This window comes from Haliotis rufescens, unplaced genomic scaffold (genome assembly GCF_023055435.1).
Source record: "Haliotis rufescens isolate VD_foot unplaced genomic scaffold, xgHalRufe1.0.p SCAF_55, whole genome shotgun sequence".
NCBI lineage: Eukaryota > Metazoa > Mollusca > Gastropoda > Lepetellida > Haliotidae > Haliotis > Haliotis rufescens.
In genome coordinates, this window is record NW_025964279.1 from 2,444,499 (window position 1) to 2,468,474 (window position 23,976).

A 23,976-nucleotide genomic window follows, 5' to 3' on the forward strand; every position below is an offset into this window, starting at 1 on the left:
GTTCGCAAATTATTCACGTAATTACACTGTCTAAAAAGTGTTCTTTGTATATCTGGACTTATGTTTGTAACTTATTTCATTAATTTTATTCAAAATTCCATTTAATATTGTTTTAATTAATTTCGGCGAAATCGTGTGTGAAGCGATCGGAAGATCGCACAACTCACCGTTATTAACAGCAGCCACGGTCAGATTACCGCTATTGACGCCTTGAAACAAACTTTAGTTGACAGAGAATGGATACATATATCATAAAAGCCATACTTTGATTCGTTTAAAGTCATATTTGTTTTTGTTGGACGATTCTATGTCAACACGTAATTCTCGCGATCGCGCGATCACGTGCACGGGAGCCTTGACGGTGACTGGTCAGACTGGTTCCATGTAAAAAATAATACCCGGCAATAGCGATCAGCTGCTTCCCTTAGGGTTATTATTATTTTAAATATGTTTAGTAAAAGCTGCATCTAAATTAAGAAGATATTGGAATATATTATTCCTGATAAAAAAATAGTTTCAGAAACAACTTTTGCCGATCCTTGCATTAAAATCCTGTAAAGTTATATCATTGGGTGTGTCTTGACCGAATCACCGGTAGATTCCAAGAAAACGTGTGTACAGCTGATTGCTGTGTCCGGCTTAGTTTACGAGAAAATACACAAGGTAATCTTAATCCCTGGATATAAAACAATGCCTAGCTGAACAAAAAATACAATTTAAACGGTAAATCGACATGTCTGGTGATTTTTTATCTCAAATTTCGAATTTGTACTGACGAAGTTTCTCATCACCCGTTCGTTTGCCGGACTTCGCTGAAAGGGTACGGTGTCATTTTTTTCTGCGCATAATATTCAAATTTCTTTTTTTCCCAAAATATTGAACCCGCTAGAGGGGTGCGCATTATACATGGGTGCGCACTATACTCAAGAAAATACGGTACTTTTAATACGTTTAACAATTTCAAAGCCAGTTTGTTGTTTCAGTAAAACATACTGTATTGCTGACAATTTGCTATAACAGTAAATAAACATTCACCTTATATCTTCTTCAACTGTACTTGTCACATCTTTTAGAGAGCAGAAAGACATCAACTTGACTTAGCTTGTACCAATAAACACTGTTACACCTTTACTGACAGTAAAGAAAATAACCACCGTCAATACTTAACAGGTGTGTACGTACACATTTTGTTCCTCCATCACCTGTGAATACATACAACCAATGTCCGAGTGACACAACTCACTGTACCAGTGGTACACGTGACATGTCTCTGTCCTTGTCCAGTTCCACCAGGCCATAAGCAGGCCCATCCAGCAGGGCCTGAGCTTCTTCTTTGTCATCATTGTGTTCAACATCAGAACCAGTGCCAATATCTTGAGCTGGGATAGGCACTTTGCGTCCTGTTTCTTCAGGGTCTGGCACTCCTTCCCTTGGCAGGTTCAAGCTTGTTGCCTCTGAGGTCAAAGGATCCCACCCCAAAAAGTGATCTGAAACATAAAGTTATCAATATGCAGTAATAAATAAATGACAAATGACCTTCACAGTGACCTTGACATTTTATGTTAGTCTCTCACGGTCTTTTAAATATTTTTTTGCTCCACCCTAAGGATGACATGTAACAAGTTTCATTGGCCTACAGTACATCATTCTGGGTGGTAAACAATTCAGGCTATGACCTTGTGAATGACCTTCAGATACGTACCAAGGTGTCACTTTCATAGGGCTACAAAGGAGATATACTTCATTTGATATCCAAGCACAGCATGGTTTAAAAACGGAGTGTGGCAATCGGGCTGCTTAATTAGCTGTAAACCCCAACTCACTCACTTACCCACTAACCCGCTCACTCACTCATTCATCCACCCACTCAAAGCTCATCCTCCTGAGGCAAAGGCGTTAACTGTCTATACAAGTCCAGTTTCCACCTTTGCCGAACTTGGTTGGAATTTTCGAAAATAGAGTTTTGATGGTCTAATGAGTCTAAGCATAGTCGTGTTTCATAAACAACATGGCAACTGCCGTGCAGATTTCAGTTGATTGCAGGATTTGCAAAGAATGTGTACTGTGAACTGGCCATCAACAGATATTTTCCAAATCTTTACATGTTACAAATTTAGGTGCTGACGTGATTTGATGTGTTTCGTAGGGTAAGACGCATTTCATTACAATACAGATCTTGATTATCGATCAGATCATCTTGACTGGGTGCTGCCATTTTGTTTGAAACAAATGCAAGTGATAGGAGAGGTAGAATCTGATTGGTCAATAGGAGGGACATAGAAGGGACGTCACTTGTAATAGGCACTGGTGGCGCTACAATTGAGCCCCGAAATTCCAGCCTGTCTAAGAGTGGGAACTGGCCTTTTATAGTCAGTTAACGCCCTTGTCTAAAGAAAAAGATGCCCACCTGCACACTCACTCACACACTCACACAGTCACCAACCCACTCACAATTAACCCACTCACTCACCAGTATTGTCACCTCCACTGTCCAGTGAATCAGGCTGTCCCCCAAGGGGTCTGATGGACGGATCATCAGTTCCAGTCGGGGTGCGTCTCCCTGAGATGGAACTCCCAGTTGAACCATTTGGTCCGTTTTCAGCATCTTCATGAGCACTGGGACTGGCACTGGGGATGCCATTTGGTGTGGCATCGGGGATTCCATTTGGCCTGGCACCAGGGATGCCATTTGGTCTGGCATCTGGGATTCCATTTGGACTGGCACCAGGGATTCCATTTGGACTGGCACCAGGGATGCCATTTGGACTGGCACCAGGGATGCCATTTGGACTGGCACCGGGGATTCCATTTGGACTGGCACTTGGGATTTCATTTGGACTGGCACTGGGGATTCCATTTGGCCTGGCACCGGGGATGCCATTTGGACTGACCCTAGGGATGCCATTTGGCCTGGCACCAGCAATTCCATTTGGCTGATGACCACTAACTCCATGAGATGAATCCCCTGGCAAGTTGAATAGAATTACATTAAAATTACCCGCTGAAATTGTCTGGATTAACAAAATCTGAATAAATGGATCAATGTTATTGAGTAATGTCACTGAAATATATGTCTGCAGATTTCAAAGGAAGGTGGGTTTCCTGATTAATGATTTCGAGGGGCGAACAAAAAGGTTTGACTGTAATCCAATTAGCACAAACAAAAATGGTACATGTATATCAGTTCATCGCCTGTTGTTATGGATTAAAAATCGCCATGGCAATAATCTCTCTTCCCCCATCAGCCAATAAAAAAAGATTGCTTACTCTGACATAAATGTTTAGCCACTGAAGACAGTGCCAAAAGACTCCACACTGTAGATATCGCTGTAATGAAATTGCATCACAATGCTATGTAGACCATTGTGACATCACTGGTTACCATGATGTCACAATCAAATGACATCACTAATGGCTCTGCTATTGAAGCTGTTAGCAGTACTTTTTACACTGAGGACACTGCTAATTACTGTCTACAAACTGAAAAAGCATGGAATTTTTTCACTTTTATAAACTCATGTTGATATATTTGATATCAAAAGACACTTGGGTGAGATTCTCGATATGATGTGTCCTACCTTTTTAGGTCAGAATTCTTGTATTTACGGAGCAAGAGTGAGTTTCACAAAACCAGTATGCCACACATGCGAGTGTAATAATTTCTATATTACCCATTACTTTTAAATCCTTTTGAGCTCCCTTTAGAAAAATACACTGATCATGACCACCGTCTTAGAAAACCACAATTGTCAAATGACGTCAACAATCTTCAGCTATGACCTCATTTCAAGTGTGACATCATTCAGACATTACTTAACAATAAGATTCAAATGACGTCAACAATGCTGTCCGATATGACATAAACAAGACACTGTACACATGAAGTGTTATTTGTACAAGTGCACATACAATTTTTATGAACTCAGTTATTTCTAACCCTATGGGTAATTAATGTTGTTTCTGGCTCGTGAAGATCCGGGGTGGAATAGGTCTTCAGCAACCCATGCTTGCCGTAAAAAGCATCTATGCTTGTCGTAAGAGGTGACTAACGGGATTGGGTGGTCAGGCTCGCTGACATGGTTGACGCATGTCATCGATCCCAATTGGGTGGATCGATGCTCATGATATCAATCACTAGATTGTCTGGTCCAGTCTCAATATTTACAGACCGCTGTCATATAGCTGGAATATTGCTGAGTGTTGCGTTAAACAACAAAAAAACAAACAACAAACAAACAAATCTTACCTTCTAGGAGACATGTGTAGGGAGGAGGATGATCAGGGGATTCTGCATTAAAAAAACAAAGAATATTAAAATATCGGTTTCCAGGGCGGGTAATTGGAGATCCCAGAACCACGGGAATGGTTCCAGGGGCGAGTGTAGGTTTACAGAAATGCAAGCCCTGGAAATATAGAGGATGATACAAATACATACCTAGGTCCTGTGTCCTGATCTGTGAGTTCTGAACTGCAGTACTGTGACAGCAAGCAATGTTACATGGATGTGCTTGACCTGCAACAACACATGAACATGATGTAGCTTTTCCATTGCAATAAAATGACCCAGTCAGAGAACAACAGAGAATGTGAACCATTTAGAACCAGGGCCCCGTTCCACAAAGCGATATTAGCGCTAAGATGATCGTAACTCCCATACTTTAAACATAGGCTTACGAAGATCGTAGCGCTAAGATCGGCTTGTGGAATGGGGCCCAGGGCCCTGTTCCACAAAGCAATCTTAGGGCTAAGTTGATTGTAACTCACTAAGTATGCGATCTTAAAGCCGCCCATTCCACAAAGCAATCTTACTAAGAGAGTTAAGATCAAAATGCTAAGTTGCTCCGGACCAACTTAGGATTGCTAAAATCAATCTTAAATATTGTACCATAACAACAAAGATGGCGACTTTTATTATGGTGTGCAAGGAAATACGTTGTCTGCTAAACATGACCAAGGGAGGCCACTCCAAGGGAAAATTTCGTATCTTTATGGCTGAAGATTCCAATCTTTGTTAAGATCGGCTACTTAAGAACTTGTAAAGTTACAATCGCCCTAAGATCGCTTTGTGGAACGGTTGTAAACTTTAGCTAAGACAATTTTAGAATCGACGTAAGTCGCTAAGATTGATTGTAGTTACGATCACTTTGTGGAACGGGGCCCAGGACAATAGAATATGCTACATTTTATCTTATTTTCAACAATATCCCACCATGAGACCCCTTAAAATAAATTTGGGCTTCAGCACTCTCTACTCTTCCCAAGGCTAGGGAGTTCACTGACTTTAAAAGTCCAGCTTCCACCTTTGCTGAACAGTGAGGAAATTTCCCGAGTTCTGTCCCTCCTATTGACCAATCAGATTCCACCTATCATATCACTTGCGACCCGTAAAGATCAAGGCTAGAATAGGTATTCAACAACCCATGCTTGCCATAAAAGGCGACTGACGGGATCAGGTGGTCAGGCTCGCTGACTTGGTTGATGCATGTCATCGTATCCGAATTGCGTAGATCGATGCTCAAGATGTCAATCACTGGATTGTCTAGTCCAGACCTGATTATTTACCGACCACTGTCATATACTGGAATATTGCTGAGAGCGGCGTTAAACAACTAACAAAGCATTTGCTTCAAACAAAATGGTGGCTGCCAGTGAAGACAATCTGATCAATTATCAAGATCACTATTGTAATTAAACGTACTTCGTGAAGTGCATCAAATCACATGAGCACCTTGATCAAAAACATGAAAAGATGTGGGAAAAAAAGTGTTGATGCTAAATTGATGGCATACATGCTTTGTAAATCCTGCAATCAACTGAAATCTGCACAGCGGTTTATGAACAGGATGACGATTTTGAGTCACGAGACTCGTTTGTCCAGCCAAATACATCTCCATAATTCTACCCTAGTTCGGCAAGGGTGGAAAATGGACTTTCATAGTCAGTTAACTCCCCTTACTTGGGAAGATGGGTTTTAAGGGCATGCTTGGGAGTCCTGTGCAGAAGATGTTCCCAGTACCATAAGTGTGCTGGGTACTTTGAAAGTTGACAAAGGGGTGTTTATTAAAACTATTGCCAAGTTAAATCTATAGTCAGGGATCGAGCAGTATTTGATAAAAGTTACTGGGCAATTATATACCCTATCTTGGTCTTGTTAGGGGACAATTATAAAGATTACTTTCAGAGTGGTCTAGAAGTTGTTTGGGGGAAATATAAAATTAAACCTGGTCAATGGATCTGGGGTCACTCATTTTCATTCTCATCTCCCTTGGGGGTATATTCTACTGGTACAGTGGTCACCGAGGACCCCCACAGTCCCCAAGACTCCAATTTTATAGACAAAGGTAATTCCCTGATCAATTTAAATTTAAATTTAAATTTAATTTAAAATATTAAATTAGTCACAGATGTTATTTGGATTTAAACTTGGATAATTCATGAAAAAGTTTTCAGTAAATTTAAGAAATATTAAAAATCTGAATATTTTTTACATTTGTATACTTTTCCTGGATTACTCTTTCATGCATTTACTGCTTACTTTTGACAGAAACAAAGCTGTGTGAGGTCCAGCTGATGAGAAAAAGTTGTTCCAAACTGATGTGAAGCAGGACCCAAGCACAGAACCCACCTGACCCCATGACACCATGCAAATGTCACATGGAGGAGTAATGCAGGATAAGTTAAAAAATAATGTGTTTCAGCAATAAGCGAAGATGACAACATGGACAAAGCTTACCTCTGCAACAACAACACCACCATGCCAACAGAGCCATGACTAAAAGGAATACCGAGATGATGACTAAAATCCAAATCTTGTTATCATGCCAGAATCTATATAGACGAAAAAAGAGCGGAATAAATTTCTAATACTGGATTTAATATAAATTCATAAAATAGTGTAAGAAGTAGGTAATATTTTGGGTTTTTTTTAACCTATGCACATTGTAGTTTGGTGAATGATATATGTAGCTGCCATAAAATTTCTGAGTCCCGTGATGGGATTCAAACCACGGACCTTCTGATCAGAGGTCGGACGCCTTGTCCACATGACCAAAGAGGTTAACCCCGTCAGCAAGCTGACAAGGTAAGGATGTCATCTGTGGGCTGACTCCACGCCCTGCAACATACTCCCCCGTCAACAGAAGGCACGTCCCGGGCCGCATTGTAGGGTACTGAGGCTTATTTTGCTCAAATGTAATATGAACGTGCTCAGCCCCACATTGGGCGCCAATGTAGCGGCCATAAAATTTCCGCGTCCCGTGATGGGATTGGAACCACGGACCTTCTGATCAGAGGTCGGATGCCTTGTCCACATGACCAAAGAGGTTAACCCCATCAGCAGGCTGACATGGTAAGGATGTCATCTGTGGGATGACTCCATGCCCTGCTATATATACATGATAAAACACACTTGCTTGTCAAACATCACAGAGGCACGTGCCGAAATAGGATTTTTGCTTGCGATTTCATAATATAAGTTGTAGCAGGATCATGAAGGATACATGGGGTTGTATGCGTCCTGCATTAGGTTTTATACCACTCAGACATCCACATGCAGTCTGCCTTGCTCATGGCGGGGTATAAGAGATTTATTGACCTGATGAGAAATTTATTCCCATCCAAGGACGGTTGCACTGTCTTTATCAAGATCAAGTGGACTAATCAGATCTCTTCATACGGACATGGAGGTAAGATAATGTGTTATATCCAACACACTAGTACGTAGATATAAACATTACAGAAGCCAGTTTTACTCTGCGCAGTACTTGAGTTATGGGGTTTGCTGTGCAGAATTCTGTCTCTGTTTGAGAACTGAAACAGCATGTGACGTCACACTCGGAAATGATTTTAAGCATGATTAAAAAACACACAGAACCATCGACGTACTGTCCACCAAAACAATAGAACTCCGCACAGTGAAGCCGGGAACCCAAGCACTGCGCAGAGTAAACTGGCTTCAATCTTGTTGTTGATGGAGGCAAATTGATGAGAAAGCTTGTGTGTTTTACTTTTGGCTGAATTATAAAACTACAATCTCATTAAAATGAGATCTTATTTTTCGCTACTGCTAAACAAAGATCTGAGGACATCCCATTACAGGTTACGTCAGAACAACCTTTCGCAAACTTTGACCGACCAATGACATGACTGACAAGAAATTGACATAAGCAATCAGAAGGCAGCTTTCTCGAGCTTTACGACACAAGTTTCAAACTGGCGACTACTCTTCGAAACATATTTTGACGTATTCTCAATTAAAAAAATTAAAACTGATAAGAAGAACATTCTGGAATGGCTTATAGATGGCCTAGATTGTATGGATGTAATCATAAAACCTGTAACGGTTGTTCCAAATACCCCGTGTTATATATTTCCTGGTTGCATAAGAAAACCCATTCCGACACTCACTTTTATGATCTGGTAAGCAACGCTCTGATTGGTTGGCTGAAAGGTCGTTCTGACGTGACCCTTAATGGCATGTCCTCAGATCTTTGTTTAGCGACAGTGAGAACTAAGATCTGATTTTAATGAGATTGTATAAAACTATCAATGGCCAGCTTGCTTAGATTACAAGCAGGTGTTTATCAAAGTCATGAAATGTTCCACTTTCATTGAGAGAATATCCTAAAACTTGAAAAACTATTTCAATTTTCGTGTCTATCCTCCATTTATAAACCTCCGGTGACATCATCCTATTGTTCTTCAGTCGGGTTAAATCTCATAAACAGGGGCGTTGTAATGTCCCTGGTCTTATATTATATCCCCGGGATTTTATAGGATATTCAAGTCATATCTGCTATATAATGTGTTATAATATCCCAGGGATTTTATATAATGTCCTGGGTATTTTATTAATATAACTTCCTTTCAGATTGTAACATGTAATGAAATGTAAAATCAAATGACAAATATTTTCTTTAAATTCCCGAGGATCGAACACGCAACCTTCATATCTGTAGCCCAGTGAGTGTACCACGAGGCTACAGAGGTGTTGATAAGCCTCACTGCTTTTTAGGATGTCCTTTTCAAGATCCGTACGCCAGCAACAGATATTTTACGCCCGTTTCCTAAGGTTCATGGTAAGTATGTTCAAAACATAAAAATGTTGATAAATGTTGTTTAAAGTTTCTTTTTTCGGTTTATAAGTAAGATAAAACACTTCCCCTCAGGTTGTTATGATATTTAAAACCCTTTCCCTCGGAAAATCCCTCGGGATGCAGGTTTTAAATATCATAACAACCCTCGGACGTGTTTTATCCTATACATCCTGTCATTCAAAGTCCAACTGAGTGCAAGCAAAACCGTCACTTTGATGTGTAGAGCTATATTGTCATGCACCTCATTGTCCCATTTTTAGTAGCATATCTATATTAATTATGCAAAACAATATGTAAGGCACACCTCAAAGCATGCATAAAGCCTGTATCTGTTCTTATTTCAGAATAAGTGTGTTTGTTTACAAACAAGATAACGAGTCGAGTCACGTGACAAGCCGACACCTGCAGTGTGGTCACTGGAGCAGAAATGCAATGAGGCGAGCAAAGCCAAGTGAGTTCAGGGGTTATTGACTACTGTCCTGTCCCCCTAAAGTTGATCGTGAACTCACCCTTGATGAGGAGAGCCAGAACTGTATTCAGGTGTAGAGTCAGTGACGGGTGAGATGAAAAAAAAAGATACAGAAAGTTAAATGTAACAAATGTTATATTTGGGATTACACTTTCTCAGTGAAGTACAAATTCTTGTATCCACACTCTCAGAGTGAGGCATCAAAATGCAGGCCATTGGTTCAATTCCTGTCCATGTAATACGAAAAGATGTTACAAGATAGCATTGGACAGGTCAGCTTGTAACTGGTATACTGTGTCTGTGTGGGTTATCCATGTTAAACTGCAAGATGCTTACAACAATGCGTCTCTCTGTCCCCCTCTCTCTCTCTCTCTCTCACTGGGCAACCCACTCACTCATTCTCTCTCCTCTTTCTCTCTCTCTCTCTCTCTCTCCATTTAGTAAGTCATAAATAAATGTAAACAGCAATTCATCAGGATTAGCATTTTATAAATAACGGCAATTAAGTGTTTCAAGGCAGATAGATGGCATGGCTCCAGGGTAATTAGCCTTTAGAATTAAATGTTCATTCAGACAATGGTTGTTGTAAATCGGTCGCTATGACAGCAACATCAAAACCTAAGACATTTTTACAAGAATGCCTTCAGTTGATTTGTGGATTTGGTAGAAACTCACCTTGTTGATGGGGTTGATGGGGTTGTGGGTTCAAATGAAACACAAGGACCGTAGTCGGTGCTGGGATTGTGGAACCCGGGGCTGCATGCAACACACGTCCCTGCATGAAGGAAAATAAACTTAAGAAAAATTGGAGTGAAGTGGATGGAACAGGGGACTGTTGGAGAGTAACATGATGCACGTGGAGTTCATGCTGTGTAGACCCGTGAGGATCCGGGGTAGAAGGTCTTCAGCAACCCATGCTTGCCGTAAAAGCGCCAATGCTTGTAGTAAGAGGCGACTAACGGGATCATGTGGTCAGGCTCGCTGACATGCTTGATGCTTGTCATCGTATCCCAATTGTGTGGGTTGATGCTCATGATGTCAATCACTGGATTGTCTGGTCCAGACTGGATTATTTACAGACTGCTGTCATATAGCTGGAATAATGTGAGTGCGGCATTACAAAACACACAAGCAAAACATGATGGTATTTGTCTATAAAAGTGAAAGGTCAAAGTCAAGAGGAAAAAGCTGCAATGTTTTTTGGATGAGGTGAAAATGCTTTTCTCGTCTCTGAAACCTTTAATGTTAATTTTATATTTTTGTTTGTGCAGTGATCAACAAAGCCTTTCACTTATTATTAACATTAATGTCTACACAACGGATGTATATATTTGTCACCTACGTAAGGTTTTTCCCTTTATTTCCGGGTGTCATTTATCATTCAGAATCGTCCATGAACGATCACATTTCTTCTTTGTATCGATTTACTATTTTCTATCCCAGAATGCAATATTTTTTTCTACATAGCATGCTCAGTACTATGGATGTGATGTCATTTTGTTTATCAATATTTACAACAAGAGCCTAAATGTGGTTCAGCATGTTTCCATTGTTCTCTCAGCTGTCATTACGACCCTCCATCCATCCCCATCTCCACCAAGGGGCTGGTCGGAAGGGGCTTTGCAAGTCAATCATTCTGTAAACTATCATTATATGGCTTGCGGCCTCCAAAGTATTTTCATTTTCACTCATACCTGCCATCTTCCCGAGGCAAGAGAGTTAACTGACTTTAAAAGTCCAGTTTGAACCCTAGGCTGGAATTACTGGGCTTGATCGTAGCACCACCAGTGGCTATTACGAGTTATGTCCCTTCTAAGCCTCTCCTATGGACCAATCAGATTCCACCTCTCGTATCACTTGCATTTGCTTCACACAAACCGCACACAAAATGGCGTCGCCCGGTCAGTTAGATCTGATCGACAATGAAGATCTATATTCTGATAAAACTTACATCGCGAAATGCATCAAATCACGTGAGCACCTTGATTAAAAACATGAAAAGATTTGGAAAATATCTGCTGACAACGAGTTGGCGGTGAACATGCTTTGCAAATCCTGCAATCGACCAAAATCTGTACAACAGTGTACGAACGGATTTCGATTTCGGTGCGCGATTTTGATTGGACTATGCATAGACTCGTCCAGCCAAAATGTAACTCCATAATACTACCTTAGTTCGGCAAGGGTGGAAACAGGACGTTTATAGACAGTTAACTCTCTTGCCTCGGGAAGATGATACCTGCAGGGTATCATCCTTTCTACATATTTTCATTTTCACTCATACCCACAGGGTATCACCCTTTCTACATATTTTCATTTTCACTCATACCCACAGGGTATCACCCTTTCTACATATTTTCATTTTCACTCATACCTGCAGGGTGTCACCCTTTCTACATATTTTCATTTTCACTCATACACGCAGGGTGTCACCCTTTCTACATATTTTCATTTTCACTCATACACGCAGGGTGTCACCCTTTCTACATATTTTCATTTTCACTCATACACGCAGGGTGTCACCCTTTCTTCATATTTTCATTTTCACTCATACACACAGGGTATCACCCTTTCTACATATTTTCATTTTCACTCATACACGCAGGGTGTCACCCTTTCTACATATTTTCATTTTCACTCATACCTGCAGGGTGTCACCCTTTCTACATATTTTCATTTTCACTCATACACGCAGGGTGTCACCCTTTCTACATATTTTCATTTTCACTCATACACGCAGGGTGTCACCCTTTCTACATATTTTCATTTTCACTCATACACGCAGGGTGTCACCCTTTCTACATATTTTCATTTTCACTCATACACGCAGGGTGTCACCCTTCCACATATTTTCATTTTCACTCATACACGCAGGGTGTCACCCTTTCCACATATTTTCATTTTCACTCATACACGCAGGGTGTCACCCTTTCCACATATTTTCATTTTCACTCATACACGCAGGGTGTCACCCTTTCCACATATTTTCATTTTCACTCATACACGCAGGGTGTCACCCTTCCTCATATTTTCATTTTCACTCATACACGCAGGGTGTCACCCTTTCTACATATTTTCATTTTCACTCATACACGCAGGGTGTCACCCTTTCTACATATTTTCATTTTCACTCATACACACAGGGTGTCACCCTTTCTACATATTTTCATTTTCACTCATACCCGCAGGGTGTCACCCTTTCTACATATTTTCATTTTCACTCATACACGCAGGGTGTCACCCTTTCTACATATTTTCATTTTCACTCATACACGCAGGGTGTCACCCTTTCTATATATTTTCATTTTCACTCATACACGCAGGGTGTCACCCTTTCTACATATTTTCATTTTCACTCATACACGCAGGGTGTCACCCTTTCTATATATTTTCATTTTCACTCATACACGCAGGGTGTCACCCTTTCTACATATTTTCATTTTCACTCATACACGCAGGGTGTCACCCTTTCTATATATTTTCATTTTCACTCATACACGCAGGTAGTCACCCTTTCTATATATTTTCATTTTCACTCATACACGCAGGGTGTCACCCTTTCTACATATTTTCATTTTCACTCATACACGCAGGGTGTCACCCTTTCTACTGACCAGCGGGGTCTCTAAATTACATTGCCCGCAGGGCAACCTTTCTTTTCTGGAATAACCTTTTTAGATCTACCCGCAGGGTTCTAAATCATTTTCAGATATATTTCAAATTTACTTATGCAACCCGCAGGGCTGCCTTTTTAAACTACTTACCAGCAGGGTAAGTTACCTTTCCAACACCGAGTCAGCCCCCAAATTTTATGCCATGTCTTGTATATAATAATCATAAACATTTGATCTTACTCAATTGTTTTTGTTGTCACTGCACAAACTCAGTAACCCTTACTCAGCCTAAATACAGTTTTACTTGCCATTTTTCAGTTCCTTGTCTATGCCACAAGTATTTGGATGTTTATTACATTCCAAGCCTGATTTGCCAGTGTAGCCATTCGCTTCATTGCAGACACAGGAAAGCTGACACGTCTTGTTGTTAAAATAAGTGACCTTCACCTTGGTCTCTGAAACACAAGTAAATACTGCAGGAATGAGCCATGATTTCAATAAGTCAAAGACAATTATTTCTATGAATTGTCTTTCATATCTGGAGTTGTGCTTGCTGTTATAAGAGGAAAATCTTTATTGGTATAAATCAGTTAAATGTTGATGGTCTGCCTTGAGAAAAGTAAATTCAGTCAATATTGCAACAGAGTGGCAGGTGAGAGAATATCTTGAAGGGGCACACTGTTTAAGGAAATTGCTACTCCTTGCAAGTTTAATTCAAGTTGACAGATGAAATGTTGAAAATGTTAATAATAATAATAATAATAATAATAATATAAAAAAAATATTGCACTATATTTCCACACCCCATAGAGGCATGCTCAAAGCGCTACACTATTATTACCCCGGTCAATGGATCAGTGTGCACTAAACAATCATTCTCAGCTCCCCGGGAAGTATACAACCCAAGCAGCCTGTGGGGCACTAGAAGGTTAGCAACCACATTGCCATCTCATCCTACCGGGTACCCATTCACTGCTTGGTGAGCAGAGCCACATTTGGAACAAAGCCAGCCACCTGCTCAAGGCGACACAACCTGTTACATGTGCTTCAGTGTGGGGCAGGACCGAAGCCATCTCCTCACCCAGCAGACTGTTTTAGGAGAATGGAAAACCATACCTTTCCCATTTTCTGGACAAAGTGGGAGGTGGCACTTGACGAGGTATTCCGTGGTCGTGAAGTCACACTGGTACAGGTTCTCCTTGCACTGGCTGCATTTCATGGGGCCATACTTGTGGTCACATTCCTCTGTTATCTCATGTCCTGAGGACAAAACTCGTTATTTTATCAAAATGGTTCTTGTTTCTGAAGAAGACTGTCTTTCTGAAGAAAGGGTGTGAATGTCATGACAGTAGAGGTCATTGGGTTGCTCAGAACGTAGAGGTCATTGGGTTGATCAGATAGTAGAGGTCATTGGGTTGATCAGATAGTAGAGATCATTGGGTTGATCAGATAGTAGTAGAGGTCATTGGGTTGATCAGATAGTAGAGGTCATTGGGTTGATCAGATAGTAGTAGAGGCCATTGGGTTGATCAGATAGTAGAGGTCATTGGGTTGATCAGATAGTAGAGATCATTGGGTTGATCAGATAGTAGTAGAGGTCATTGGGTTGCTCAGATAGTAGAGGCCATTGGGTTGATCAGATAGTAGAGGTCATTGAGTTGATCAGATAGTAGAGGTCATTGGGTTGATCAGATAGTAGAGGTCATTGGGTTGCTCAGATAGTAGAGGCCATTGGGTTGATCAGATAGTAGAGGTCATTGAGTTGATCAGATAGTAGAGGTCATTGGGTTGCTCAGATAGTAGAGGTCATTGGGTTGATCAGAAAGTAGAGGTCATTGGGTTGATCAGATAGTAGAGGTCATTGGGTTGATCAGATAGTAGTAGAGGTCATTGGGTTGCTCAGATAGTAGAGGCCATTGGGTTGATCAGATAGTAGAGGTCATTGAGTTGATCAGATAGTAGAGGTCATTGGGTTGCTCAGATAGTAGAGGTCATTGGGTTGATCAGATAGTAGAGGTCATTGGGTTGATCAGATAGTAGAGGTCATTGGATTGCTCTGATTGTAGAGATCATTGGGTTGATCAGATAGTAGTAGAGGTCATTGGGTTGATCAGATAGTAGAGGTCATTGGGTTGTTTACAGAGCACATATTTAAGGTCAATGTGTTTACAGAGCAAATAGTTGAGGTCAATGTGTTTACAGAGCAAATAGTTGAGGTCAATGTGTTGATCAAATACTTGAGGTCAATGTGTTGTTTACAGAGCAAATAGTTGAGGTCAATGTGTTGTTTACAGAGCAGATAGTAGAGATCAATGTGTTGATCAAATAGTTGAGGTCAATGTGTTTACAGAGCAAATAGTAGAGGTTAATGTGTTGTTTACTGAGCAATTAGAAGAGGTCAATGTGTAAACAAGAGTTTGCCACTAACGTGGCTATATCCCCCGCCCCTGTTGCAGAATTTATGACATAATTGAATCTAAACAAACCCTAACCTTTTTCAACCGAGGTGGAACTTGTCATGGAAATGGTAAAAAAAAAGATGAGTTTGGAACCATGTCCATCTTGTTGCCATGGAAACTTAAAAAATAAATATTTCTAAAATTTCTCAATAGCAAAAGGCACCAGTTCAGCATGTACCTGACAGACCTGCAAAGTTTGATGAAAAAATATTGAATGGTTTATGAGTTATGCTCCAGAAACGAACCCTACCCTCACAGAACCTAAGTCCATCTTGTTGCCATGGAAACGTATAAAATAAATATTTCTAAAATTTCTCAATAGCAAAAGGCACCAGTTCAGCATGTACCTGGCAGACCTGCAAAGTTTGATGCAAAAATATTGAACGGTTTATGAGTTGTGCTCCGTAAACGAACCCTACCCTCACGGACCTAAGTCCATCTTGTTGCCATGGAAACGTAAAAAATAAAAATTTCTAAAATTTCTCAATAGCAAAAGGCACCAGTTCAGCATGTACCTGACAGACCTGTAAAGTTTCATGAAAATATATTGAACGGTTTATGAGTTATGTTCCGGGAAACAAAGCGTGACGGACGGACGGACGGACGGACGGACGGATGGAGCCCGTTTCTATATCCCCCGCCAACTTTGTTGGGCGGGGGATAAAAAAGGGCGGTGGGGTAGCCTAGTGGTTACAAAGTTGGCTCGTCACACTGATGACCCGGGTTCGATTCCCCACATGGGTACAATGTGTGAAGCCCATTTTCCCGTGTCCCCCGCCTTGATATTGCTGGAATATTGCTAAAAGCGGCGTATAATCACTCACTTACAGAGCAAATAGTTGAGGTCAATGTGCTTATAGAGCAAAAAGTTCAGGTCAATGTGCTTACAGAGCAAATAGTTGAGGGAATGTAACAATCAATTGACGCATTTTGTCCAATCCTGGGGGAGTGCCAGTGCAGCAATACTAAGTGCATCTTCCTGAGGCAAGGGAGTTAACTGACTTTACAAGTCCAGTTTCCACCCTTGCTGAACTACGCTGGAATTTCTGAGCTCGATCGTCGTGCCACCACTGGCTACTATGAGTTATGTCCCTTCTTGGTCCGCCCTACTGACCAATCAGATTCCACCTCTCATATCGCTTGCATTTGCTTCAACAAAATGGTGGCGCCCAGTCAAGACGATCTGATCGATAATAAATATCTTTATTGTAATAAAATGGGGTTTGTCGTGCGAAGTGCATCATATAACTTGAGCACCTTGATTAAAAACATGAAAAGATGAGGAAAATATCCGTGGATGCCCAGTTGACAGTACACATGCTCTGAAAATCCTGCAATTGAAAGAATTCGGCATGGCAGTTGCCATGTTGTTTATGAACCGGATGTCTATATCATTAAAGTATTTTGATTGGACTTTGCATAGACTCGTTAGTCCAGCAAAAATATAACTCTATAATTCCAAGTAAGGTCAGCAAGTGTGGAAACTGAACTTTTTTTTGTCAGCTAACTCCCTTGCCTCGGGAAGATGTACTTAGTGTCCTGGCAAAAAGAGAAACAGGGACAGGACATCGACAGCTCTGAAGCTTTGTTTGTAAACATAAGCCGATATCCCTAGAGCATTCTCAGCTCTGCTTGGCTTATTCCGTGAGAGGCATATCTGCTCCATTGACCACACCGAGGGTGTAGGCGTATCACGTAACCAGACTTTTTCTTGTTTGTAAACAAAAGTTTGTAAACTTTTTCTGAAATAAGAACAGACAGATCCAATGCAAGCCTTTCGATGTGCTTTACATACTGTTTGGCATAATTATGTAGATCTGCTACAACTGAGGGGCGGTTGGGTAGCCTAGTGGTTAAAGCGTTCGCTCGTCACGCCAAAGACCCGGGTTTGATTCCCGATATGGGTACAATGTGTGAAGCCCATTTCTGGTGTCACCCGCCGTGATATTGCTGGAATATTGCTTAAAGCGGCGTTAAATCATACTCACTCACTAACTAAAATTAGATATAAGGGGCGCTTATTCATAGAATTTCAATTTGGTGAGAGAGAAAAAACAGATTTGAAAGATCGCAAATTTTGTGGTTTGGCGAACACAGAAAACGATCACTCTCAGTATTTTACCTCTTTTAGATATGATATGTGAGAACTTAATGTTTAAACATTTTACCTGGGGGACATGGATTTTTTTTTGTGTAGACAGCACATTCAGTTTTGGTGCCATTGGGTAGGATGACGGTCTTGAATTGGGAGGGTTCCTGTAAACAAGGACAATAAGCAGAATGAGTAAATGAATAAGCAGAATCATGAGTAAAAGAATAAATCTCATTTACCCCATCCCGAGCAATACAGACTGCATGTGGATTTCTGAGAGAAGGAATAAATCCCTTATACCCCGCTTCCAAGCAAAAAGATGCACGCTTTTTCCGGTTCAATGAAAGTCGTATGACATAACACAAGTTAACCTCAGATCAATCAAACAGCTGTTTTCTTTCAATTTTGAATTTGTGTTAATTCTTTTACAATGTCACATTAAAACATGTCAGTAAGATAAATTTATTGTAGCAGGGGTACATGGGGATTTATTCTGTCTCTCAGAAATCCATGTGAAGCTTGTATTGCTCGTGGCATTGGGTTTTATACTACTCCAGCTCGTGGTATAAAACCAAACGCGAGATGCATAAATCCCCATGTACCCCTCGTGATCCTGCTACAACTTATATACTCATGTTAAGTACACATATCATACTTGTAGTCTTTCCCTTGAATTAATATGGACCTTTTTTCAATTATATGAGATGAAATCAGGATAGCCGGTGCCATAAGTGCCATACTCTAGTGTTGGGAGGGGGCATGGATGGCCCAGTCGTCTAAGGCGTCCCTTGGGCCACCAGAAACCTATGATTGTTGGTTCGAATCCTGGTTCGCACCGATTATGTTTCTAGGTTTGTCAGCACCATACCCGTGCTCGTGGGTTTCACCGAAGTGGTAAACGTCTGAGACCTGCATCACTTCGGGCTTTCCTCCCACATTAAGATGACACGCCGTGATATAACTGGAATACTGTTAAAGGGTGGCGTGAAACCCAACTCACTCACTCACTCACTCTAGTGTTTGGATACTCTACCAGCTGTGTGCTTTACAGACAATGGTAGACAGGATTCGTCTTAAAGAGAGTCAAAACTAAACATTGTGTGTTTCGATCTTGGATGAGATTGCAATTGCATGTCAAAGCCATCTTACAAGCATGCTAAGATTGGTTTGTCCAAGTAGAATAAGACTTATATATGGTGATATTAAGTTGATTGTATGTACCAAAGACCGACATAACTACAGTTACTCGGTGCAAGAGGACGCAGAAGAAGGAAGACCCAATCACTTCTGTACTTACACCAAGAGCTCGGGCTGAGGAAGTAGAAATGGAGAAGAAGATGAGGAGAAAAGGAAGCAGGATGATCCCCTTTCCTCCCATGTTTCATGCTAGCGTCTTAGGTATCTAGAACGTCCATTGAAATCCATTTCTGAAAAAGAAAATATTTGCACGTCTCAGAGGCCGATCTAGAATTCGCCCCCGACAACCCTTACACCACGCACAACCCACCCCATACACACCACATCCCATCCCATCATGTGCCCATACATCGAACATACACATACACAAACACATACACCCAGAGTGACAAAAGACGATGCTCCAATGGAGACTCACCTCGATAGTTTTCACAAACGAGTTAGATTTACAGTATTTTACAACCACCTGCAGATATAGCCGAGACAGCTTGCCTCGACATGGCATGGCCGCAGGACCCCATCGCGGCTCTCATCAACAAGAAGCTCAGGTCAAAGTAAATCTACACTGATTCACATGGATTCAGTTTCACCTGAGCCTCTTGGTGACAGGTGCTGACCCTGAGGTTTAGACATGATGCGGCGTGGGTTTTGCGTTCTTCTGCGACATGCCCCGTAATCACTGATAATCTAGACTTGTGCTAGCTATTCTTGAGTTGTGACTGCATGTCAACTGATTGTACACGATTTCACGCAGTAATCCGAAGAAGCAAAACACAAACTCACCCATGTTCCAAAATGGTGGCTTAACTTCGGTCGCGTCAGTGTACGGCCGCACCTACCGTAATTATAGAAATGATGTGGCATTTAATATAATGTTGACATTTTCAAATGAAATATTAGGCTGCGGTGTGTTTGCATTGTGCATACGTAAAAATAAAATGGATAGCTCATGGGTAACATTTGTGGCCGTGTTGCATTGTTTTGCGGTAACACGGTAATTAGCCTTAAGGTTTATTTATAGAATTGGGATTTTCCCGTATAAAGCATTAAATATAAATTCATTGAGCTCGGGTAGTTCCGGTACGGATTTCAGTATTGACGTTAAACATGATTTTTACCGTTTTCTAAATAATGCAAGAAAACAATTGATTATTATTTTTATAGTCTATAATTTTGCATACAGTACTACTTTTTCATTCGTGACAAGCCGAATGTAGACTTTTTTGTAGGTTACGGAAACATGCGAGTGGTGACGAAGGGGACCTTTTCTGAAGGTGTCAATCGGTTGAAGTCGTTGGGGAAAACCCCATCTAATTTTAGCCCGTGTACGACCCTGACGAACCAGCTTTGACCATGGAAGACCCAAATTAAATTTGGTTTACCAAGAGGCCAGACACCAATATCTATATATATAACCTATCTAAATTTTAGGCATAAATAAGTTTTTAATTTTAGGCATAAATGGGTTTTCTTTCAACAGCTTCAAAAGCCTAATGTTCACATTTTTCAACCATCTCGAAGTTATGTCGAATCCGGATGTGCATGACTCAACCCCCAAAAGTATTAGAATCTGTACTTTTCAAAGAAAGTGTTCTCCCGATATAACATTTGTTACATCTCAAAATTCTAAGAAACGCGACATAGTTATTAGAGAAGTACGTGTTGTTAATTATAAAATAATATTTTCAAAATATATCATTTAAATCTGAAGGAACGAAATGTACGTTATATTTCTGCCCAAAAGACCTTTCAGCAAATATTTGCTTGACGTAGAGTTGTGTGTTTCGTCTTTTTAATAGTTGGAGCATTTGCCAATTCTTTGAATGCCCATTTCTGGTGTCCCCCGCCGTGATATTGCTGGAATATTGCTAAAAGCGGCGTAAAACCATACTCACTCACTCATTAAAGGTTACATTTTATGCGTTTTATTTCAGGTACTGCCCTTTTTATGCTTGGTTAACGCTGGTTATGTCAGTTGGAATCTAATCTACCCTGGTTACCTAAACTGTTGTGTCCTAAGTTGACTCAAGTTTTAATAATCAAGGACAAGGAACATCACGCAAACACCGTTGTGTCTTGGCTTGGCCCAAGGTGAAGGTAAGAGCGAGTGACCGGTGTCCTGGGATGTTAATGCACTTTACAAGTATGAAAAAGTGAATGAGTGGGTGAGTATGGTTTTACACCGCTTTTTTGCAGTATTCCAGCAGTATCACGTCAAAATTTGTTTGGGGGACATGAATAGAATATAATAATCTGTTGTACAACAACTTACTCCGATCCGCTGTTGCAGTTCTTTGCAAACGATTCCTTCTGGTAAGTGTTCATCTTTTGGTGAGCGGTGGGGCAGTCTTGTGGTTAAAGCGTTCGCTCATCACGGAGAAGCCCACGGGATCGATTCCCACATGGGTACAATGTGTGAAGCCCATTTCTGGTGTCCCCAGCAGTGATATTGCTGGAATATTGCTAAAAGCTGTGTAACACCATACTCACTCACTCATCTACAGGTCAACGTATACCTTACAAAAACTTAGGGATAAAGAATATTTGTATGACATTGTGTGCCCATTCTTCACTTCAAAACAATGCCGCCCTAAATATTCATGATCTCCAACTTTTTCAGTTTATATGTCTCCCTTCGTCCTGCACGTCCCAAATTTCTGGGAAGTTTGTTAGAGACAAGATGTTTGTTGTAAGTTTCCAGCTTTCATACAGCTGTTCATAAATATTCAAGTCTGAACATGACAATCCAGTGATTGACATCATGAGCATCGATCTACGCCATCTCCATCCGTCTCATCAGTAACTTTGCACATATATTCTCTTGCTCATGAACGTTTTGAGTTCCAATTAAAATACTCAATGCTAAAAATATCCTCACGGATTCTGTGATTCAAACCAATGTGATCATAAGTTACTGGCACACCAAAGGGACACAACTCTGCATAGCGAATGTTGGGGTCTTTGACGACACTTTCCCAAGGCTGGTATGATGAGACAAAGCGCTGTCTACTGAAATGATATACTACTCAAAAGAAGTAAACGAAAACCATTAATTATAAGCTTTGTGATGCAATGCCCACCACCCATGACAGATTAATTAGTCAAAGATCGTGTTCTTTAACTTCTTTTGAGTAGTATATATACATCCATGATATCAATGTTAATTTCGTAATGAAGAAAGTTTAATAAAACTGTCATCCTTATGTTAAGTGAAATATATTCTATGAATATAATTTTACATCCGTTATTTTGAAATTCCCATGTTTTATGTGCCTGTCTGTTGTTTAACACCACATTCAGCAATATTCTAGTTATGATGGCGGCCTGTAAATAATCGAGTCTGGACCAGACAACCCAGTGGTTGATATGAGCAACAATCCCTACCGCAGGGATTTTTTGGCGCACCATCAACTGAGACACCGAACTTGACCATCCTTCGATTGAGTCGCCTCCACTGCAAGCATAGGTTGCTGGGGACCTATCTAACCTTGAACCCTCACAGTGGGATGAGGGAGAGATCGAGTCTGTAAGGCACCTCTTACAAACAGCATAGGTAGATGAGGGTTCCCAAATTAAGACTCTGCTTGCTATTAGAACTGGGGTGTTGGGGACACTCTATGCCCCGAGTGGTACAGGGTTATATATTGCAAAGGGTTATATCGAACTGGGTTATTCCGCACTGGGTTATATCACACTGAGTTATGTTGCACAGGGTTATATCTCACATGGTTATATCGTTCAGGGTCATATCGATAAGACAGGTGAGGTGAGGTGAAATGGGGTTTAACGTCGCATCCAAGATTATTGCACTTATAGCGACGTGCATGTAGTGTGTGTGTTTGTGTGGCTGCTTGTACTAGTCCGGACTGATGCCAATTTATAGTGCTAGCTCACTGAGATACCATGCCGCCGATTAACATGAAAACCCCACTCAGACACAGTATACTGACTCCGAGCCGACCAGTCCTTGTTTTAGCCCCTTAAAGCCAAGCGCCAGACAGGGTAACAACAAGTACTATCTTTTAACGTCTTTTGGTATGGCACGGTCGGGGATCGAACCCCGGACCTTCCACTCTCCGGGCGGACGCTCTACCACTAGACCACGGAGGCGGTCCAGGTCCATCGATAAGACAGGATGGCAGAACCATAATAGTTCCAACTGGCTAAAATGAGTGAATAATTTGTGTTAAACACAGCTTTAAACAGCATTCTCGTTTTAACATGGCTTGTCAGCTTGATGTGGGAGGAAAGCCCCAATTGATGCAGGTGTCAGATTTTCACCACTTTGGTGAACCCACAAGCATGGGTATGGTGCTGACAAACATAATCTGACAGACGACTGGGCCACCCTGCCCACTACTGAAATGAGATTATTCACTCAATCACACACAAAAAAACATGGAAAACATTATTTTTTCCAAAAAATTTATTTGTTGTACAAAGAGGTTAACATTATGAAGTATGATCTTTGTTATATTCTTATGACAGACATGATGTACATATATATTAATGCTATTTACACTTGCAAGCACATAAAAAACACTGGTTAACTTTTGCAAAGCATCCTTTTGGAATACGTTTGTTTTGGTTGTTAAACACCGCACTCAACAATATTCCAGCTATGACGGCAGTCTGTAAATAATCGAGACAATCCAGTGATAGACATCATGAACATAAAATACATGTACTATACTACCCTCAACAAGAAGTCTCATACATCAGCCTACACACATTGTACAGACAGGAAGTCACACTTTGATCATACAACATGTATCAACCAATGTGAGTTACTTCAAAATAATTATCCCATGCATTTAGCACCAGGCTGAAGTAGGAATTTCACTGACACTAAATAACTGAGGTTGCAGTTTAATGCTATTTTAAATGGTATTTCAGGTATATCACCACATGTCAGCTTGATGTGGGAAGAGGGCCCCAGGTGTCTTTCACCGTGATGCTGACAAACCTAGAAACATACTATCAGTGTGAGTGAGTTTAACGTGGCTTTTAACATTATTCCAGTTATATCACGATGCGTCAGCTTAATGTG

The 23,976-nt window shown here is 40.8% G+C and overlaps 1 protein-coding gene across 2 annotated transcripts; it reads right to left on the reverse strand.

Moving 5' to 3' along the window:
* Positions 1–846: 846 nt before the first annotated feature.
* Positions 847–19,745, reverse strand: LOC124144919. 2 transcript variants are annotated; one of them, XM_048385189.1, is made up of 12 exons: positions 19,710–19,745; positions 19,027–19,156; positions 17,806–17,893; positions 14,295–14,438; positions 13,487–13,633; positions 10,240–10,339; positions 9,605–9,625; positions 6,734–6,828; positions 4,436–4,513; positions 4,247–4,288; positions 2,471–2,965; positions 847–1,487 (listed from the first exon to the last, which is right to left on the reverse strand). In XM_048385189.1, the coding sequence occupies exons 2-12, from the start codon at positions 19,105–19,107 to the stop codon at positions 1,240–1,242; spliced, it is 1,539 nt and encodes a 512-aa protein (XP_048241146.1). In that variant the 5' UTR covers positions 19,108–19,156; positions 19,710–19,745; the 3' UTR covers positions 847–1,239. The 2 variants fall into 2 exon arrangements, with proteins under 2 accessions (XP_048241146.1, XP_048241147.1); XM_048385190.1 differs by lacking the exons at positions 4,247–4,288; positions 4,436–4,513.
* Between the last annotated feature and the right edge of the window lie 4,231 nt (positions 19,746–23,976).